The sequence below is a fragment of the Macrotis lagotis genome, chromosome 5 (assembly GCF_037893015.1).
Source record: "Macrotis lagotis isolate mMagLag1 chromosome 5, bilby.v1.9.chrom.fasta, whole genome shotgun sequence".
In the NCBI taxonomy this organism is placed as follows: Eukaryota; Metazoa; Chordata; class Mammalia; order Peramelemorphia; family Peramelidae; genus Macrotis; species Macrotis lagotis.
In genome coordinates, this window is record NC_133662.1 from 591,664 (window position 1) to 614,187 (window position 22,524).

General features: G+C 39.7%; 1 protein-coding gene across 1 annotated transcript in view; it reads left to right on the plus strand.

Annotated features, from left to right (window-relative positions):
• MTCH1 (mitochondrial carrier 1) overlaps nt 1-22,524 on the plus strand; it is a 24,089-nt gene continuing 1,565 nt past the window's right edge. Inside the window, exons 1-11 of the mRNA XM_074236392.1 lie at nt 1-397; nt 4,463-4,547; nt 9,505-9,611; nt 10,351-10,428; nt 12,312-12,369; nt 14,295-14,346; nt 16,513-16,572; nt 17,981-18,074; nt 20,145-20,192; nt 20,357-20,424; nt 20,833-20,908. Coding sequence (XP_074092493.1) covers nt 197-397; nt 4,463-4,547; nt 9,505-9,611; nt 10,351-10,428; nt 12,312-12,369; nt 14,295-14,346; nt 16,513-16,572; nt 17,981-18,074; nt 20,145-20,192; nt 20,357-20,424; nt 20,833-20,908 — 927 coding nt within the window. The 5' untranslated portion in view covers nt 1-196. The remainder of the gene's footprint in view (nt 398-4,462; nt 4,548-9,504; nt 9,612-10,350; nt 10,429-12,311; nt 12,370-14,294; nt 14,347-16,512; nt 16,573-17,980; nt 18,075-20,144; nt 20,193-20,356; nt 20,425-20,832; nt 20,909-22,524) is intronic.

The window sequence follows — 22,524 nt, forward strand, 5'->3', positions numbered from 1 at the left end:
TCCCGAATGGTACGCTCCGATCCCGGCGCCTCTCCCCATTTCCTTCCCAGAGACGCCGAGGATTCCGAAGGGGCGGGCGGAGAGGACAGCGCCGATCCGTCGTCACGTGACAGGGAGTGACCCCCCCCCGCACCCGGACCCATGGGGGGCTTCTGACCCGGAAGTGGCGCCCGGGCTCGCCGCTGCGCCGGGGGGGATGGTGGGCGTGGGGCCCGGCGCCCCGCCGGAGGCTGGGAGCTGGGGCCGGCGGCCCCCGCAGTCCTCGTCCCAGGGCGTGGAGGCGGCGGCCCTGGGAGCCGGGGAGGGCTCCGCGGCCACCGAGGCCCTGTTCCTGGCCCTGGGCGCCGGCGTGACGGCGCTGAGCCACCCGCTCTTCTACGTGAAGCTGCTCATCCAGGTCAGCCCCGGGGCCGGGGGGCTCGGGGGGAAGGGCCCAGGGGTGCGGGCCCGAGATTCGGGGGGCGCGGCGCGAAACTCAGGCTGCTGGGCCCCGGAGCCCCGGACAGCCGGGCCGCCGGGCCGCCGGAGCCGGATTTAACGTCGTTCTTTTGCCAGTCACCGAGTTTTGGGGTTTGTCCCACCTTTCTGCCTGCCTGACTGGAAAAGAATGAAAGAAAGAAAAACAAAAGTATAGCAAAGAGAGACCTGATCAAGTAAAAAAGAGTTCCTACTGCCTGCGGCTCGTTCCGCCGTGAGCTCAGCGTCTCTTTGAAGTGAAGAGGAGCACTCTCCAATATTAGTACCCCGGAATCATCAACCTCCTTATTTTATAAGTAGAAAAGCTGCGACTTTGAGAGGTTAGTGGCCTGCCCAAGGTCACACCCAAAGAAAGCGGATGATTGATTGTCTTAGAATCCCAGACCCCGGCTATCCAGTCATTTGCCACATCGTGAGGTTTCTATCCTCACAGGGTCTCTCAATTCCTATCCCTTCGGTCCACTTACATAGTTACCCCTTCGATTCAAATTCTTTTAACTTCTGGCCTGAATTACTTATTTATGGGGTCCTTCACTTCAAGTGTTCCCCCCACTCCAATCTATCCAGAACTTATCCCCAAAATAATTTTCCTTTAATCATAGATCTATATAACTCCCCTTTTCAGTCAACTCTGATAGGTTCCTCTTGTTCAATAAGATAAAATATAAACTCCTTCATTTAATTTTTTTTTTTTTAGATTTTTCAAGGCAATGGGGTTAAGCGGCTTGCCCAAGGCCACACAGCTAGGTAATTATTAAGTGTCTGAGGTCGGATTTGAACCCAGGTACTCCTGACTCCAAGGCCTGTGCTATATTCACTGTGCAACCTAGTCGGCCCCGCTCCTTTAACTTTTAATGCCTCACAACTTAACTCCAACCTGTCTTTCCAGCCTATCTGGATGTCCCTCCTTAGATTCTTATGATTTAATCAAATTGGAATGCCCACTGTTCTTCACACATGGTTCTTTACACTGTGCACAAGGCTCATAAACCCTGGTTTAAATAGTAACTTCTGCATTGAAGCCCTTCCTAATCCTCCCAAAACAGTACCCCCCCCCAACTATTTAGTATCTAGTTAAATATATATATTTAACTTTATACTTCTGCTATATATGTTTATAAACTTTTGTCTTCTCTCCTATTACAATGTAGTTTTCTTGCAAGCAGGAATTTTTTTTCATTTTTTTCTCATTAATTCATTTTTCATTAATTGGTTTACTATCTTATTCCTATTTCACTCTTAAATCTTTTAACAAATTCCAGACACATTAAATTTGTTGTGCCTATTCCCAATCATCTCCAAATTTCTGCCACATTTATTTACAATTATACTCAATTATCAGTTATTCCAAATCTCAAGTCATATTCATTCCTAATCATTTCCAAATCCAATTTGTGCCACACCCAAATATTCATTAATTCATTCATATTTCTCATTGTTGACTGGTTGATTTCAAATCCAGAGTTCTTACCACTTTGTAACTTGGAAGAGGAGCAGTTAAGATTTAGGGATGTATGGATTGCATGTAAGCAAAAATTCTAAATTGACAGCTTGGGTGTATGTGGAATTAGGTTGAAAGATTTGGGGTATGAGCTAATTTTCAATTTTAAAGTGATGCTTTTTGGGGAATTGAAATCAGTTTGGGTGTTCAGTTATGTGTGATCAATGTAGGAGGAAATTTGGGATGTGACTGAAATGGAAGTAAATGTTCCTGAGTTACTGGGGATTGGAGGAGCTTGAATTTGAATTTGTTGGGTATTGTACTTAGACATTTTGGTGTAAGTGAGGTTTGAGGAGTTGTAGAATGAATGTGACATCTAATTATGAATAAGAGAGAGTAAAGTAAAAATGAGTGTGGCATTTAGGTTTGAGGCTTTGGGTGACAAGGGAGTTGTGGAATGGAAGATTCAGCTTTGTGTTTGGCTATCATGGATGTACCGCAGTTTTGAGGATGGGTAAGGTTGCTGTAGACAAACTTGGTGTCTAAGACAGGGAGAAATTTATGTTTGAGAGTGGCACGTATTTGGGTGTGGCACAAATTGGATTTGGAAATGATTAGGAATGAACATGACTTGAAGTTTGGAATAACTGATAATTGAGTATAATTGTAAATAAATGTGGCAGAAATTTGGAGATGATTGGGAATAGGGACGATACATTTGGTATGCCTGGAATTTGTTAAAAGATTTAAGAGTGAAATAGGAATAAGATAGCAAACTAGCATGACTTAAGTAGAGATCATTCTAAGATCACATTATTCATTTTTTTGACTGAGTAACTAGACTGATAGATCAGGGAAATGCTGTGCCTGGATTTTAGCAAAACATTTAACAATCTTGTGGTATTTTTGTGGGCCAGACAACTTATTGGAAACAGGGCTGAGTAGCTGGACACAGTTAATGATTTTATATTAGCTTGAAAGGAGGTTTCCACTTGGAGTACTCCAAGTATTTGTGCTTGACTCTGAGCAGTTTAACAATTTAAATTAAGGGGGAGGGAAGCAAGATTGGGAGAAAATTGTAAAACTCAAATAATATCTTTAATAAAAAAACAAAAAATAATAAAAGTTCTTTTCTTAGCAAAAAAAATTTTAAATTAGTGACTTAAATTAGGAATGCTCATCAGATTTGCAGATGGCACAGAATCCGGAAGATTTACCCAAATATAGAATACACAAATCAGAACTTCTAAAGATCTTGATAAGCTAGAAAATTGTATTGATTAGAATAAGATGAAAATTAATAAGAATCAATGGCAAGTTTAACTTGGGTCCAAGAAATCACCTTCACAAGTACTAGACCTAGTCTAGTATGCAGCTAACATGAAAGATTTGAGAGTTTTAATGAACCGTAAACTCATTATGTGTTGACAGTGGATGAAGTTAAGAGAAATGTAAAATTTATCATTAGAGAGGCTAAAGTCCATCTTAGGTGAACCCTATCTGGAACATTGTTGTCCATTTTGGGGTGGGTACCACATTAATATGTGATAGGACATTGATAAGCATGGTTACCAGAGGAAGAGGGAAACCAATGGTACAGGGCTTCAAGATCATGTTATATGAGTATTGATGAAAGGAATTGAAGAATATTTAATTTTGAAAAGAGAAGATTTGGGAAGTGGGGGAAAGTGAATAGCAATATGATAGCTTTCTAATAATTTGAAGGACTGTCACATAAAAGGAAGACTCCTCTACTTGATTACAGAGGGTAGAACTAGGAGCAATAGCTAGAAGCTGCAGCTTGATGTAGATTCAATGTTAGGAAAATTTTCCTAGCAGTTAGGTTGTTTAAAATTGGAATGGTTAACTTGGAAGATTACATGTTCTTCTTCATTGGAGATTGTCAAGCATAGGCTATATTAAAGAAGGAATTCTTATTTTGGGTTAGGCTAGATTGCCTCTGAGAATTCCCTCAAACTCTGAGATTCTCAGATTTGGAGTTGATCCAGCTCATAGAATATCAGAGTTTGAAAGGACCCCTTAGAGATGATCAAGTCCAACCCCTTCATTTTATAGAGGGGAAAAAAAACAGATCTGGAAAAGTAAAGTGGCTTATCCAAGGTCTCAAAGCTAGGATTTGGGAGCATGTTGGAGAGAAAATGAATGGGATTTGGTTAAGGCATGACTGGAATTTAGGGCTTTATTGGAAATAGACACATGAGAAATAGATGTAATTGGGAATGAAGAAACTGGCATTTGGGGTATTTACACGTGTCTGTCGGGGACAATCAAGAGACTTCAGAATGATGAGCATCTTGGACCTTAATCAGTAGCTAGTGAAATTACTATCAGCAGAAATGATAGATGGATACAAGACATATGAAGGGGATGGGGAAGAAGAGTGTGAGGGTGGAGGGACAGAACATAGGGATTTATAGGATCCTTGCCATGATTTGTGCTTAGACAGGGAATGAGATATTAGGAGACAATGACTGGAGTAAAAGTGCTTGGACAATGGCCTAAGCTTGTTTTCTTTATTTGAAGGTTGGGCATGAACCACTACCTCCCACTGTAGGGACCAATGTGCTGGGGAGGAAGGTCTTCTACTTGCCCAATTTCTTCACCTATGGTGAGTCATCTTTACATCCATCAGGGGAAAATGCTTGGGAAAGAGGCTACAGGCCTAAGCTCTGCTCAGCTGAGATGGAACAGGAAAAATCAAGCTACTGGCTCAATCTAGTGGGTCAGGGGAACAGTGCAGTCATTCAGTTTGGTTTGAGCAGGGGTGGGGAAGGGAATTTGGAAAATGTAGCCAAAAACTAAGGAACTGGTGATATAGTGTCTGGGCAGCCAGAGGTAGAAAATGCAGCTTTGGTTCCAACTCTTCATAGGAGAGACCTACTAAATTCAACTTTGCTTAGTTTTTTTTTTTTTTAATTTTTGTTTAGTTAAGGCACTGGGGTTAAGTGACTTGCCTGAGGTCACACAGATAATTAAGTGTCTGAGATCGGATTTGAACTCAGGTCCTCCTGACTCTAGGGCCAGTACTCTTGTCCACTGTGCCACCTAGCTGCCCCTCTCTGCTCAGTTTTTGAGGAACAAACAAACAGAAGGAAGACAACTAGAATTGGAAGTTACTGAATCACCATTCTGTTACATACAATGTTGATTGCAAGTACTGACTCTCTAGTGGCCATGCACAATTACAATTTTGTTGTCGAATTGGGGTTTTCTTGGCAAAGAGAGTGGTTTGCCATTTCCTTCCCCAGCTTATTTTACAGATGAGAAAACTAAATCACACAGGGTTAAGAGACTTGCCTAGGGTCACACAACTAGTAAATCTCCTGACTCCAAGCTGGTATTCTATTCACTTTCTTCCTTTCTTTTACATGGGAGAGGGAGTAAAGAGAATAGTAAATAAGTGCTTGTTAATTGAAAAGTAGAGAACCCCCCTGCCCCAAATTTGGATTTCATACTTGTTTTGGGGGTGTACTTACTTATGAGTCTCAAGTGAGATATATTAAAATGCTTTGAAATCTATAGAATTCTCAGGAGCAGCTAGGTGGCACTGCGGATAGAGCACTGACCCTGGAGTCAGGAGAACCTGAGTTTCAAATCCGGCCCCAGACATTTAATAATTACCTAGCTGTGTGGCCTTGGGCAAGCCACTTAACCCTATTGCCTTGCAAAAACCTAAAAAAAAAAAATAAAGGTGTTAGATTGGGTGAACTTTAATGTCTCTTTTAGAATTGTTATTTTATGATTCTGTGAATAAGGTGTATAGCCTCCCCTGTTACATCTTACGCCATAAACCCTTTAACATCTCCTACACTGTCTTACTAGTGTAGCCCCTTAAATGCCACTACTCTGATGAAAATTCTAAATTTCTCCCTCATTCTTTCTAATAATCTTAATCATCTGTATTTCCCAAAGAACATCAGGAGACATAGACATTACTTTTTCAAAAATTTCTTATTCTGTAACCAAATTTAAGTTTGGACTGCAATCAATTCTTTTCATAAAACTACCTCTCTGTCCTTTTGTCACTTTAGAATATCTCTGGGAAAAGCTTCATTACTCAAAAAAAACCCCAAAACAATAAAAATCAACCTTAGGCCATCTGCCTCTTCTTGCCTTAGATCTTTTGACCTCCATCTATCACTTGATTTCATTTCACACATTAACTGCTATGGGAATGGAACAAATTAATTTTCTCCTCATTCCTTCTCCCCTTAAGCAAAGGAGAGCCAGGCAGAAGTTTCTTCATTGCTTTTTGTTTGTTTCATGGGATCTGCCAGCCCTTATCATACAGGGGAGACCAGACATCTGGAAAAAAAGAAAAATGAGATTGGAAATTGAGGGAAATCAATATCTTAAAACAGACAGTTTTGCATGTTAATGGTTGTATATGTGTGTATATGAGAGAGAGTGAAGAGAAGAGATTGAGAGATTGGTGGGTGTTACCAGAGACCTGGGATAATTAAATTCTTATTCATGTTAGTTTCTGATAACTCTGAAACTAGGAGAGATCTTTAAGATATCTTTCCTTGTCCCCCCCCCCCCCCCATGGGGACAGAGACCTGAGCTTAGGTGTTATAAATAGAGATTCAAAACTTCTGCCATCATTGCTTTCTTTTTAGTGACAGTTAAGTCACTAAAGATGCATTGGACAGTTTGGAGAGTTCTCAGCTAATAGTATTAAGAATTGTTATAATAGCTTACATTTCTATAGCTTTTCAGTTTTACAAATGGTACCCCTGTGAGGTAGGGAATGAAAAAAACTTTTATTTTAAAGATGGAGAAATTGAAACTTAGGAAAGTTAAGTGACTCACCTGTTTATGTTAATGGGAGCTAATTAAGATCTGAACAAAGATTTAAATCCAGATTTCCTATTTTAAGTGTAGCACTCTTTGCCCTATGTCTTATAGATTTAAATAGTGGGAAATGCACCTTGAGAAATGTCACAAATTAAATTAAATCATTAAATCCATTGCTTGGAGAAATATTTAAAATTATAGACTCAGAATGGCAGAGATGGTCACTCCCATTTCTTATCATCTAGTTTAATCCCTTCATATTAAAGAAAGAAACAGAGATCCAAGGAAATGGCTTAACTCATGTTGTTTCATAGCCACACCCAACATATTGTATAGCTTTGCATGCCTTATATACTGCCAACTTAACTAATAACACCCTAATATCTAGGCATGTACATAAACATGGCTTTGATTTCTCTTGCACAATCCTATTCCCAGTCTATTTTGGTGCCTCCTTTTCTTTCCTCCATTTGTACACACTTTTCTTCTAATCCCTCTTCTTTTCTCTCCTACTTCCTGGTCTCTTGTGTTTTCACTATCCTCACCCCACCCCAATTTTCCCCTTTCCCAATGAAGAAATTTCCAGGGAGGTTCCCAGTGGAGTTTGTTTCTGAGTATCCATTACAATTAGTTTAACCAGAGGGTGACCACACTCCTGTTGCAGTAATTTATCAGATCTGGAAAGGTTGTTAACCAAACTCTGAATTGGGTAAAAGTTTTGTCTCTTACTTGAAGAATTTGTCCTTTATGGGGTTAATTAACTCCCTCTTCGAACCAAGCTAATCAGAAAATGTGGAACCATCAAGTTTCAGACTTACCCAGTCAGTCAATATTGAGTTGTCTTTGAAGACCTCTAACTATAGTATAGTAGTCCAACAGCTACTATCTCGAATTTCTCCTCTGTTTTTCTTCTGATCATCTGCCCTTAACTACACCTCTTTAAAATGAGAAGAAATAAGGATACTTATCCCCATTTCCTAGATAAGAAAATTAAGACTCAGAGAGAGGTTAGGTGGTTTTCCAAGGTTATTACCCAGTGAGTCTTTATAGTGGTTACCTGTCTCAGCTATGCCATGAGGCATGTTCTTAAGACAGGTGTCAAACTATTGCCTGGCTCAGGAGTGCTCCTGAACCAGAGTAAAATGTAATGGTGAAAATATATTAAATAGGAAGGTATTCTTGTTGTTTCTTCTTCAGCTTCCTCAGAAATGAGTTTTTCTGTTCTCATCCCAAAATCAGGGATTTAGGGGAAGAGGGTGGGCTAAGTCTGGGAAGAAGGAATATTAGAAATGTCCCATATCCCCATCCCTCTCCCCTCCTGGCTAACCCTCTCAAATACCCTCAGGAATTGGTGTGTATGTTAAGAAGAGAGGACTTCTACTATAGGTGATCTGGAATAGGGTCAGGGCTACATATATCTGGAGCAAATTATACTCAAATAGGTTTTTTTGTTTGTTTGTTTGTTTTTAGTTTTTGCAAGGCAAAAACTTGCCCAAGGCTACACAGATAATTATTAAGTGTCTGAGGTCCCATTTGAACTCAGTTACTCTTGACTCCCAGGCCTGTGCTCTATCCACTGCTCCACCTAGCCGGCCCTCAAATAGTTTTTTACAAAGAGTCTCCAGTCTTTCCCTAGCCAGGTGAAATTGAGGTGGGAAAACTTTACATTTTCTTCTTTCATTCTTGCAGTATATGTTCATAGACACCAGATGTCTGCAGAGAGCTGAGCATCTGGACACAAAGGGGAACTGTGCTAGGTTTGAAAGTAAGAGAACTTGTCAGGCTTTGAAGATGAACCTTTAGTTTATTATGATGACAAAAAAGCTTGATTAAATGAAATAGTGATGCTTTAGGGGGACCTTTCTGGAGCAACTAGATCTCAAAAGAACCTACCTCTTGAACATTGATGGGTTTTACCATCACAAATTGTTTATATATTTCTGAAAACAGTCTGCTAACAGAGACCAGGCTCTCTCCCCTAAAGCCTTTGTGTACTCAATGCAAGAACCAGTTAGAGGACTCCCTGAGTTTCAGTAATTCAGTGAGAGGCCTTTGGAGAAGACTTTCTTATTCTCTCCTTTTTGCTTTCCATAGGGTTTTTCCTCAGTTTTTATAAATGACATCTTCCCCCACAACTTGGCAAGCAACTGCCTTTTGAAAAAAAATGTGTTTGTTTTTCTCCATAAGATTTTTACACATTGTGAAATGGGTTTCTTATTTACATTGTTTGAGTTAATAAGCTGAAACACTAGTTGAAACTTGGAAAGGAATGATTTATTTTAAAGTTGACTAAGGAAAATATTTAACCTCTTTTTTTGGTCAGTTTTTAAAAAAAGAATAAAAGGCCCAGAAAATAATCATTCATATGTAGTGCTTTTGTATTTATTTACAAAGTGATTTCATCACAACAGTCCTTTAAGTACACAATACTATTTATTTTACAGATGAAGAAACTTGAGTCTCTGAGGGAAAGTGATATATCTAGGATCATCCAGCTAGCAAGTGTCAGAATCAAGACTTGAATCAGTACTCTTTCTACTGTCCAGCAGAAAAGATGATTAGGGAAGGAGGGGTGTTATACCTAGTCTCTTTTAAATCATAACTGTAGTACATATTATTGTTCATACACATAACTATCCAAGGTCACAGTATTTTGGGATACTGTGAGGAGATGGTTATTTGAATGAATTTAGGTTATGGTGGCCAGAAGTAGAAATTAATTGTGAAATGATTTGGAACTGAACTATATACTCTCTGCTTTTGTGCAGCCAAACACATTGTACAAGTGGATGGGAAGAGGGGACTGTTCCGAGGCCTGAGTCCAAGGCTTATGTCTAGTGCTGTCTCCACTTTGTCCAGGGGCAGTGTGAAAAAGGTGAGACCATGGCCATGCCTCATGTTCACATATCATATCATATCATACAATTAATCTGAGTGAATCTGCATTAAACTCTCTGTGTGACTTAACTTTAGAAAGAGAATGCGCCCTGGCTATGTTCTAAAATGCTGTAAGCTGTTTTGGACCTTTGATTAAAACCACTTGAACATCACTTCCTGACTTTGAGGGACATTCTTTATTTCTCACAGTTGTACAACTAAGACAAAGAGTGACCATTTCCTGGATTAATAGATTTAGAAGTTGAGAGACCTTGGAGAACTTCTCTCCCAATCCCCTTATTGTATAGATGAAAAATCCAAAGCCTAGAAAAGTTAAGTAACTTGCCCAGAAGGTCCCACCTATCTTTAGTAAATGGTATAACATGGATTTGAACCTACTGATTCCAAATCCATTTGTTTTTCTATCCCACTGTGCTGCCTGATCTAGTTTGACCAACATGAGGTCTTATTCAGAGTATTTTGATTTTTCTTAGTCTACCATGGCTGATTACTGTAGACCCATGAAAGCAAATGATTGTTTTGTTTGTCCAAGGGACAAGGGAGTCATCTTAGAAAAACCAAGCAAGGGGAAGAGTCTGCTGAAGGACTTACTAAGATCTATTCCTTCTTGGCTACTTCTCTGGACCATTTTTTTCTTAATAGTTAATCTTAAAAGTGGTGGCCATATCTGATTTCATTTAGGAGACCCTATCTCTCTTTTCATTTTCATGTCTCAGGTCTTCCCTTTGGAGGAGTTAGAACATGTATCCAGTAAGGATGATGTGAAGACATCACTGAGGAAGGTGGTAAAAGAAGTGAGTATCTGTGCTTAAAGGTTAAATTTGACCAAGACAGAGCTCTGAGTTAGGGTTGGTCACCCACTGTCTGGTGGGGGGTAGGGAAGGGACAGAAGGATACAGTGGTCACTCCCATGATCTGCCAGAGTAATACTTGCTTGAGGCTGTCCAGAAGGGATAAGAAAACCTGTTTGGTAGCTTCTCTCTCTTCAGTTCATCTCTCCATCAGTTTTATTCTGGGAACTGGAGATCTCTTTAATTATCAGCATTATGAAAAAATATTTGTCAGGCACGTATATAATGTTCTGCTTTACAGTGTCAATTAGACACATTCCCTATATTCTGGGATCTGAGGATCTAAGAATGACCATTCAAACATGGACTAAATGAGTCAGAAACAATAGGAATGAACTAAAGAGTTAGGATACTTTAGAGAAAGGTGGAAGGAAGAGCAAATTGATGAACTCCAAATAGTGCTTGGATGAAATGGGAAAGGAAAATTTATTTTCCAGGAAAAGGTTAAGTTTTTTGGTAGTCCCTTGAATGCTAAGCTGCCAGGGATCATAAGTGGTATAAACCTTCCCCCTTTGGGGGAAGATGAAGAAGCAGAAATAGGGTAATTGAATGAAAAGGGAATTGAGGGAATGTCCTTTGGAAGAGTTGGAGGTAAAGAAAGAAATGAGATGAATAATATTTTCTGAAGTGTCTTAGAAAAGTTTCAAAGCACAGAATGAAGATCCATAACAGGTTCACAAAAAAGGTATGATGAAGTTAATACATAGCCACTTGATTTGGAAAGTAACATTAAGCATTAATTGGTATTAAGCATGATGCTAAAGGTCAGAAGTCTCATAAGGAAGAAGTTGTGATACTTCATGTCAGACTTGGCTATGGCTAGCATGGTCCTAGCTTGTTAGGGCTTACAGATTATGCACGCTTTACATTTGAGGAAATTTAGGACCAGAGAGGTGAATTCATTTGTGATTTCGTCTAGCTCACACAGATAGTGGTAACAACAGAACCAGTACCCAAGTTTTCTGATTCCCTGTCTTGTGTACTTTAACCACCACTCTATTACAGTACCTGTAGAGATTAAGAGGAAGGAAGGAAGGAAGGAAGGAATGTAGAAGAAAAAATAACAGCATTGGGCTGGATATGCAAGACTGAAGCAAAAAAGATAAATTAAATCTAAACTTGAGTCTTTGTTACTTGAGAATTTTGGTGTTGTGATCTTACTAAAAATAATGCACAGAAGGAAAATTAGTAATTGTCTCTATTATAGCTGTGGTTGAAAATAGATTGATGACAGGTGGAATTTAAGAAATCTTATAAGTTAAATTTGTAGGGCAGAATTGGAACAAGGAGAGAAGAATTCTTTTGAGAATTAAAGGAAACATTAGATATTTCTCTGCCTGTAGCACATAGGCAAGACTCTAGGAATAGTGAAGAATAAAAGCCAATCAAGGCTTTTCTACCTTATGCAGCACTGAAACCTCCAGTTACTTTAACCCAAAGTACAATCTCAAGTCTTCTAACCTATAGAACTTATTGTCTTAGAGACGATATTGCTCATTTTAAAACCACTCATTGTGCCTCGCTCAGTGTAAATGCTAAATAATTGTTGATATAAGTGGTAAGTAGATGACGCGAAGACAATTTTTTTGAATTCTCTCAGCTGAGAATCTTCCTCATTAATGTTTCAAATCATACCATATTGGGTTGAAGCACTTTGGGGTGTAGCAGAGGAAGGGTTCTTTTTATGGAATAGTTGATCTGGACTTTACACTATGAACTGCTGATCCTGATGATTTTCCCCATAAAAGCTACTTATGGTCCATAGCCAAGTGCCTTGGGTCTTGTATCTTGGACCAAGTTTTACTCCTTTTTTTTTTTTTTTCCAGACTTCCCATGAGATGGTGATGCAGTGTGTGTCTAGGGTGCTCTCACACCCCCTGCATGGTGAGTCTGAGGAAAATATGCACTTGAAATCAAATTTTAAATAGTTCCCATTTGGTCCATTGTCCTATAGATAAGTAGGAAGTTCTAAGTAAGGGCTTTCCTTTAGGCCTGTCAGCTAAAAGTAGTGGGTTTAAAAGCTTGTATTCCCATAGGGTAATTATGATTTTTCTTGCTCAAATCAAGTAAAATCTCCAAGAATCTCATCTCTGTTCAAACATTGCCCATGGTGTTATGTTTGTATCCATTTCTTTCTTTTTTTTTTAATATTTTTAGATTCTAGGGGGCAGCTAGGTGGTGCAGTGGATAGAGTACCAGCCCTGTAGTCAGGAGTACCTGAGTTCAAATGCGGCCTCAGACGTTTAATAATTACCTAGCTGTGTGGCCTTGGGCAAGCCACCTAACCCCATTTGCCTTACAAAATCCTAAAAGTATGTATATACATATATATATTTAGATTCTAGAATTTAGAGGTGCAGAGGGACCTTAGATTTCGACTAATTCATTTTAGTGATTTGAGCTCTCTAATGGGAATGCATTTTTGTTGACAAAATTGAGTCCTAGTAAGATTCAGGAAATTAGCCACTTAAAAGTAATAAGTAGAACCAGGATGTGAACTAAGGTGCTCTGTTAATCTGATTGAACATGGAGAGGTGGGAAACAACCTGTGACATGATAATTCTGACAGAATTGTCCCCCCAAGTGGGACATTCTGGGAAAAGACACAGCATAAACTTAAGTACAGAAATGAAAAAACTTTGGTGTATATACAGGCTAAATGTGAAGAGAAGTTTCCTCACTTGTGTCCTCTTCCCTCTCAATAGGAATCATGTTTTTTTGTTTTTTGTTGTTTTTGTTTGTTTGTTTGTTTGTTTGTTTTTACTTTACAACAGTCCTTTATGCAAATATCAATGGAACACTATTCTGGAAAAAGAAGTATCTAGTAAGGAAAACAAGAAATTCATTTAATATTATGTAGCTCCTTCCCCTACATTCTCCCTTTTGTTGACTTTTTTTTTAGTATAAAATGAAGGGGGATAACTTGCTCCAGCCTTTGCTTCCTACCAGAAGTTTCTGCTTATTGATTTGGCTCCTGGTTTCCCAGTCTGTCCAGCACTTACTCCAGTGGTGGTTGTGGTAATTGGATGATTGTCACCCATTTACCTATATATTCCTTAAGTCTAACTTTTTTTAAGTGTTAGCTTTTCCCAAAGCAGGATTGAGTTGTTCCACTATATCTTCTCCACCTGATTCACACTAAATTGACATAGAAAGGCTTCTGAGCATCCTGGCTGCGATCCATGATAATCTCTACCCACTCACAGAGATCTTGGCATGTGATGTAAGTATAGAATAGGAAGAGAGAGATCACTTACTCCAGTCCCAAATGAGATGCCTGAGACCACCCAGGGATAAGAAAGGAGCAAATCTAGAATTCGGGCCCTCTGTTAATCTGATCTGAAGAACTAACACATTGGGATCAGCATCTGGACTTGTGGAGATAAAGTGGGGAGGATCAGGTAGGGTATGCCTTGTAAAGGAACAGCATGAGCTGACATGTTCAGGGACATGTTAACTACAAGCAGTCCAGTTTGACTAGAAGACAGGGTGTGTATCAGGAATTGTATCTACATGCATACCCCCTTCCATCCCAAATAGAAACTAGAGAATTAGGAGTTAGAAAGACTCTTGGAGATCTCATCATTTTTAGTGAAGGAAAGATTTGCCCAAAATCATAGATAGGAGGTAGCAGGTGCAGGCTTCAAATCCACATTCTCTGACTCCATTTCCATTGGTCTTAACATGCCACCACTGCTACCTTCCCCATTCTTCCCTTCCTGTGATTCATATCAGATATCCTGGGGCCAGGTGAGTATGGGCATTGGTACACCTGACTACTTGTATTTAGTTCTGTTTTCCTCCCTTAGTCATCTCGATGCGCTGTATGGTCCAGTTCGTGGGGCGGGAGGTCAAATACAGGTGGGTGATTCTGAGTATCCTTTGATGCAAACATCTGTTTGCTGTTTAGCTCTCTAATGGGAATGCATAGGTCTGATTTCTTTACCATTTCATCTAAGGTCTCCCAAGATCTCCATCCCTTACCCATATAAATGGTGCTGGCAGCTAGTAAGAACTCAGACTGCTTCTTTCTCCAGGCTGAAAACCATACTGCTTTTATAGCTTATAGCTCACATGAGAAAAAATATTCAGATGGCTGCAAGCTGCTTAGGTTACCTGTTTGTGCTTTTCCAAAACTCCCAGTCAAGGTTGTCTTAGGTCTGGCCCTGAGGAAAACTGAGACAACCTTTCCAGGACTGCTAAAGACTGGACAGGACAAGTAGCACCCTTATATCTTTGAATCCCTGTGTTCTGCTCTGGCATGAGATCCTGGACTCCAGAGTTGATCCAACTCCCCAAGATGACTGCAGGTCCAGTATGACCTAATGGTCAGTCTTGGCTAGATCCCCTGAAGTTAATTCTCACACTTTTTTTTTCTGGGCTATCTTAAAGTTTGTTAGCAACTCTTAATAACTTGGCTTTCCCATCAATTTCTATTATCATGATCACCATGTGCTCCGGGTTCATTTTTCATCCATTAGTTCATTCAGTAGACATTTACTGAATATAAACTATGGTCGGGGCACTATGATGTGAGTAGTATAGACACAGTCCCTGCTCACATACTCTTGTTCAGTGATGATTGTGCATCCTTTGATTTCCCCCTGAAGCCCTGCATGTAGGAAAGAGGCTGGCTGTGGACAGACTCCGTACACTGATGCAGAAAACTTTCCCATATTCTTTTTCCTCAAGCTTTCCTTTTTCTTTAAGTCATATATGCTGGACTCAGGCCACTGCACAGCTGCCATTTCAGGACAGCATGACGTTGAAGCAAAACATGACATGGTGTCTTGGACTGGCTATGGGAATCTGATCTTGATGGGAGAGGCCAAGAGGAAAAGATCCAGTCCATATATTTCTAACATAACTTGTTGAATCCTTGTTTGAAAAGGATAGGGAGCCCTGATAGGTAGGGAGGGTTTCCCATGGAGGAAGGAAGGGGAGGTAAACCTAATGATACAGTGTTTCAAGGGATTTGACTCCCACTGTCTTTCTCTTTCCTAGGTTGCCCAGTCCCAGCTAGGCTTTGAATAAGCTCCACTCAGGTCAGGACAGTTGATAGTTTAATAGCTTTAGGTCTCAAAAGTTGTTGTTGTGTCTCTTGCTTTTTATGCTCATGATGCTGTCACAGTTGCCATTCATCCCCATACCAAGCATAAGCCTGACTTCAAAAGCTGAGCATCAGAAGCTCAAGTCCTCCTTTTCTGGTAGGGTCTGGTGTTCTTCCCAGAGATCATAACTGCTTCTACCACTTGGAAGGACCTGCTTGTTCTGCCAAGCCTTAGAGGCTTTTGGAGGCTTGACCAGTCTCCAGCATCATCCCTCCATCTGCCAGGTCCATGATTGTATATATACTCTCCTGCTGCTATTGCCCACCTCTCATCAGTTTCTGTCTCTCTTGGGTCCCTTCCATGCAACAAAGTTCCTTGACAGGGTTTTAGGATTAAGAAATCCCCCTGTCTCACCCCTTCATTTTACACATGAAGCAGTTGAGGTTAAATGACTTTGCTAAATTAATAGGATTCAGTAACACTGCTGGGATTCAAAGTCAGGGCCTCTGACTCCAAATTCAGTGTTCTTCCTACTTTACCTCTTCAGTTGCCTTTGTCCCTTCTAGGCTACTTTTGACTTGGCATTTTCTCCATTGCAAGTTTGTTTAGAAATATAAAATCACTGAGATAAAATAGTGGAAACAGTGGTCCATTTCCTTAGGGACTGCCAGAGTTAGGAGAAAGGTCTTTGAAATTCAGGTCCCACAGATTTGTGGAATTTCCAAGTCTCCAGAAAGAGATCTTCACCTCCCCCTTCCCCTTTCTACAACTCCTGTGAATATTAATTATGGTTTTCCCAAATAAAGAAGGTAAACCTGTATTCTGTACTTGCAGGGCTTTCTGGTAACTGGAAATTGTCCTCTGTCCTCCTCACTGAAGCGTAAATGACAATAGATAAGCAATGTTGGTTAGAGACTGGCTCCAACCAAGATAGTACATCTCTCTCATGTTTTGTATAAATTTGTCTCCTCTGCAGCGGTGTACTGAGCTCCATTGGGAAGATTTTCAGAGAAGAAGGGCTACTGGGGTTCTTTGTGTACGTGAGTTTAATTCTCCTTCCTTCTGAATCTTTGACCTTAGAGGCAGCAGACAGTTGAACTTTGATTAAAATGGAACTTTCAGGACTTTGTATCCCAAGCATGATCTCTTTCATCAGTCCTTTCCCAAAAGCAAATGATTAAAACTGGAAGGATCTGTTTGATTTTTTTAGATAGATTCCAGAGGAATTTGTCTGGAATCACCATGGTAGTGACTGATCTATGTCTTGGACTTTGAGTTTTCTTCCTTCCAACCCAGGGTTTTTTGTGCTACTCTGTTTTCTCTATTTTCACAACTTTAGAAGTGCTTCATTTGGTTACTTATCTCAGAACTAAGTCCTGAAAATGTCATTGTGTTATGTTATTGCATACTTAAATGCAGTAAATTCTAAATAGGTCCCTAAATCAGGGTTTCACTTTTATTTCATAATAGGCCCAGAGATGAGGTTAACAATGGGTGTGTATAAGATACCAGAAACCCTATGAATTTTTCATCATACCTGTTTTTGGTGTGCTTGTTATTTTGTAACACTTTATGCAAATATCTCCCGAGTATCTGTCACACCTTAAGAGTCCTGTGTCTGAAGGCCAGCAGCAAATAGATTTTCCACATAGAAATCGTTTGCTCATGAGTTAAACTTGAAGAGCATCAACCCTTCTTGCTGGGTGTTCTTGAGATTTGTAAGATATCAAGGATGAAACATTCTGGAGGGTGAGGAGAAAGGGGAAAATGTTTGAAGAAATTGTTTCATGTGAATTGAAAAAAGTACATTTCATGTGACATAAATATTCTAGATTAAACTGTTAGTGAGAAACTGTTCAGGTCAGGTTAATCTTAGGAGTGTGAAAAACCTCAATTTTGAGAAAAGTACATACCATGTGATTTAAAGGAAACTGATGCTGTGAAGAAGAGCATTCCGGAAAACACTGAACACATCAAATACAGTGTTTGACTTATCCCTCATTCATGCTTCCAAGTGCCTTTACTACAACATAGGCTTTATGTCCTCTGAAGCATGGGTCTGCTAAGACTCTGGGGAAAACTTTTCATTACTTACCTTTCATCTAAGGTCATGAATGATAAGAATAGAATTGGAAAGAGACCTTGGAAATCTAGACCAACTTCTTTGTTTTAAAGATAGGGAAGCAGTCCCAAAGAGGATTTCCCTCAAAAGTAATCTTTAGGTTGCTTGCTGTAAATCACAATTAGCCAGTTATAGAAGCAGAATCTGCACTCAAGTCCTCTGACTTCAGAGAGTTTGACTTTTCTACTACATTACACTACTAGTACACAGGCATTCTCCTGCCATCCCTGACCCTTGGAACTCATCAGTGAAGACTGCTTCAATGTTGGGAGTCACAACTTGAGCAGAAAATATAATATCTTGTTCTTAACTTTATTTTTAGGGGCTTGATCCCTCACCTCCTGGGAGATGTGGTCTTTTTGTGGGGCTGTAACCTCCTGGCTCACTTCATCAATGCCTACCTGGTGGACGACAGTGTGAGTCAATCTGATTGGGATTAAGGGAGGGCTAGAATTGTCTATTCCCTTACAAGTAGGACAGGGACTTGTCTGTCTTCGTTATTTCAGAAGTAGAAACATTTCAGAAGTAAAAGCCTATTTTTTAAGGGATTAGAGATTCTGGAAAGAGCTCCTATGAGTGGATTTTGCAAAAAAAAAAAAAAAAAAAAGTGAGGCCTGAGCCAAGAACATATACTTCAGTTGCCTTAAGAATTAGGTTTCTTTTAATTTTTTGGGAAAAAAAAAAACAGAAATATCTATTTTTACAAAAAGGATTGATTCCTTTGCATCTAAGCTGCCTTTAGAAAATGGCTTAAAAGAGTATCCTGTATCAGACAGCTTCTTAAGGTAACCTCTAGCTCTGGGATTTTATGATTCTATGATTGTTGAAATGGTCAAAAAAGTTTTCCATGATTAATTAATACTAAGTTTGATATGAGCAGGTTGTCTTAATGATGCTTCCCTTTCTCTCCTTTTTTTTTAAGTTTTTTTTTTTTTTGCAAGGCAAATGGGGTTAAGTGGCTTACCCAAGGCCACACAGCTAGGTAATTATTAAGTGTCTGAGACCGGATTTGAACCCAGGTACTCCTGACTCCAGGGCCAGTGCTTTATCCACTGCACTACCTAGCCGCCCCATCCCTCACTTCTTAAATTGAAATGATGTTCCATGTCTAAATATCTTTCTAAAAAAACTTTTTAGAAGTTAGCCTGCTTAATGCTACTTGTCAGATTGGTTCATTTATATGAAAGGATTTTATTATACCTTTAAAAGGTCTTTTCTGAAGGAGAGTCTCAAGAAAGGAGAGGTTTAGATTTCCTTTCCAGTCAAATGGTACTTAGAAGCAGTGGGATGGGGTAGGGCTTCTTGGTAGCCAGAGACACTATATGAAAAGACAAAAAGGTATATGTCAGCCATCTTAATTTTGTGAATGGAAGTTATAGGTCCTTGAATTTAAGGCAGGATGAGTTGTTCCGTAGAGACTTCAGATTTGATCAGGGCTACCATCATTCCCTTTTTTGACTTTACTAAGATGGGTGAGCTACTGCCATCACTGAGTCAACATCATGCAATACTTCATGCTGTGTCTGATATGCAGTAAATACTTGCAATTTCTAATTTCCACCAGTATTTGGTTGAAAATGTGTATGTAATGATGGAGGAAGGGGGAGAGGGAGAGACAGAGAGACAGAGAATGAAAATGAGTGGGAGGGATAGCAATTCAGTCTACAACATTTGCAGTTAGGCCTGCTAAACTAGATCATATAAGGAATCAACATGAGGATCCAAAGCATGTTTTAATTAGCACTTTGTCACTGAAATCTAAGGCACACCAAGGACATACATTTAAACCGTTGAGCGACAAGAATAGTCAATAAAACCTGCAGGTACCAGAGCAAATCCTTTGGTGAATATTAAGTACTGTTTAGTCAAAGGGATCTTGGAAGCAGTTGTTTTTTTTTTTTTGTCAGGGATGAGGTGTCCAAGTCCAGATCCTTAAATGTATAATTTCTCATTCCTTTATTTCAAAGAATTCTGGGTATTGGAAAAATCACATTTATACTGACTCTTTATTCCTTTACCCTGATATTATAATTCCTAGCAAGTTTATCTTACATCTGTTTTTTTATTAAAAATTTTTTTTATTTAAGGCAATGGGGTTAAGTGACTTGCCCAAGGCCACAAAGCTAAGCACTTATTAAGTGTCTGAGACCAGATTTGAACTCAAGTACTCCTGACTTGAGGGCCAGTGCTCTATCCTCTGTGCTACTCAGCTTCCCCCAGATCCATTTTTAAAATTTATTCTATACTTTTCTCTATACCTTTTCTTGGTCCTAACATAGGGTAAAGGAATCCAATTTTAAGACTTTAGGAAGGAACTGCTGAAAAGCAAGAAAATCTGTCACTTGAGGAGCATTGCTGAGGATTAATTGAATCTGCTTCTGCAACATTTTTTGAAGGGAAGAAATGTCACAATTTAAGTAGGAGACCAGGACAGATGGAAGCAGAGACCTATTGTAAACTGGATTTTCTCTTTTCTTGCCCTTCAGTTCAGCCAGGCATTGGCAGTTCGGAGTTACACCAAGTTTGTAATGGGGGTATGTATGCAATCAGCTCTGTAGCCCAAAACATTGTTGACCCAGGAGCATCCCACTATCTGGGAATTTGGGGTATGAATGGAGATGAGATTCAGGGTAATTGTCAGTACAATTTAAATCAGGGGAGGTATACTGAGGAGAATTTTGGTTTCTCTGGATTTCAGATTGCAGTGAGCATGCTGACCTATCCTTTCCTCTTGGTTGGAGATCTCATGGCAGTCAACAACTGTGGGTATGTATGCATGAAGAGTCCTCACTCACATTTCCTTGGAGATGGGTTTTGAGAGCCTGAAAGCCTTTGTGGACCAAGAGATGGGACTTGGGAAGTCTTGAAAGGTTCTCTCTTCTGATTTTCTAAGCCAAAAGACCACACCTGTCCTTAACAGTTAGTTAAAGATAGTTCTGGTTGCCTCCAAAGCATTCCCACTTTGTCCCTTCCTTCCTCCACCCCAGATATGAATCCTGCCATATGATTACCAGTACAAAGCAGGTAGAAATGTTCTTTGATTGGTAATTCCATGTTTGACTGAACTAAGGCTCCTCTCCAGTGATTTAGCCTTTATTCATGTCATGCCAGCCAGTCTTCCTCTTTTGCCTTCTTTTAGTTCTGACCCTTTCCTTTCGTTTTGCTCTTGGGCAGGTTGTTGGCAGGTCTCCCTCCCTATTCCCCAGTGTTCAAGTCTTGGATTCATTGTTGGAGATATCTGAGCATGCAGGTAAATAGAGATAGTTGGGGAGAATGGCCTCCCTGGTTCTCTCTTTTTAAATGTTTTGTTGATGCCTTTTGTCATTACCTAGTTCTTTTTCTGTGAGAACAGACTTTAAAAAATTTCAGTGTATGGTGTTGGAACAAAGACTCAAGCACAATTTTTGTTATTATTTGGGGGAGAGTGCAGCGCAAGTGGGGCTGGGTGGCCTGCCTGGGGCCATATAGCAAGGTGATCTTTGGGTGTCGGGGGCCTGATTTGGACCCAGGTGTTCCTGGCTCAAGGGCCAATGCTCTGTCTGCCACCCAGCCACCCCTACTATTATTACTATTTTATTTTATTTTGGGTCTTTTTTTTTCTTTTTTTTGGTTTTTGCAGGGCAGTGGGGATCAGGTGGCTTGCATGTCACACGCCTGGGTGATTGTTGGGTTTATGAGGCTGGATATGGGCTCGGGTGCTCATGGCTCCAGGGCTGGTGCTTCGTCCATTGCGCCACCTGGCCATACCTACAATTATTACTATTACTTTTTTTTTTAATTTTAATTTTTTTCTCTCCCCTTTACTTTTTTTGCCCAAGCAAGTCTATCTATATTCATGGGGGAGGAGGGGTATTTTGTTTACTTGTAAACAAGAATATTTTATTAATGTAAAAAAAAATTTACAAAATGAGAATAAAAAAATAAATTTAAAATAAAAAAATATTTCATTGTAGAAAAACAGTGGTTTAATCAAAGCCTGAAAATTTGTGACTAATATGAATAAGTGAACAGTGGACAATAACCTAATAGGTTATTAAGGGAAACTATAGGTAGAAAGGGCTTGGGGTTTTTTTTTCCCAGTTTTAAAAACAAAATTTTATTGATAATTTGGGGCTTTATATTGTTTAAAATTTCCCCAAGTATCCTTGTTCCTTCTCCTCCCAGAAAGTCTCCCAGATAATATAGATTTTTTTAAAAGGGAAGGAAAAAAAATCAGTGAAACCAATTAGCATTGAAAAAGGTGCTGATATTTGGGGCAGTGTTCCATACTTGTGGATTCCCCTATCTATAAAAGATCTCTCCCACTCTTCCCCAATCTCTTGTAGGGAATCAGTCCCTTTATAGACTTCTAAGTCTTGTGTGTTATGGATCTAAAGATTGTTTGCTACTATTACTTGTATTAATAAAGGAAATCGCTTCCAAACCTCATTCTAAAGGGCTCTAGGTGGAAAAGTGGATAGAGTCAGGAGAACCCAAGTTCAAATGTGACCTCAGTCACTTAATACTTACTTAGCTGTGTGACCTTTGACAGGTCACTTAACCCCATTGTTTTGAAAAAAAAAAATTCACAATGATCTCAAGCAGATCATCCATGTCATCCTCTTGTGCCTGTCAGGGTTCTGAATGAAGCATAGATCTGATTCATCTGGCCATTCTTGTGCTTTTATGTTCTCTACCTAGTTATCTACTTATTGGCTAAAGCCATCTTGTCCTGGAGTGGCCCACCTGGTACATTGGTGAGCCTACAGAACCAGCTTCTCTTGGATCTATTCTGACTTCCAAGAGTGAAATTGGAATAGTTCACTTTCATTTTTTGTGTCTCTGCTTCACTATAAAATGGAGCAATAAAATTAACTTGAGAATCAC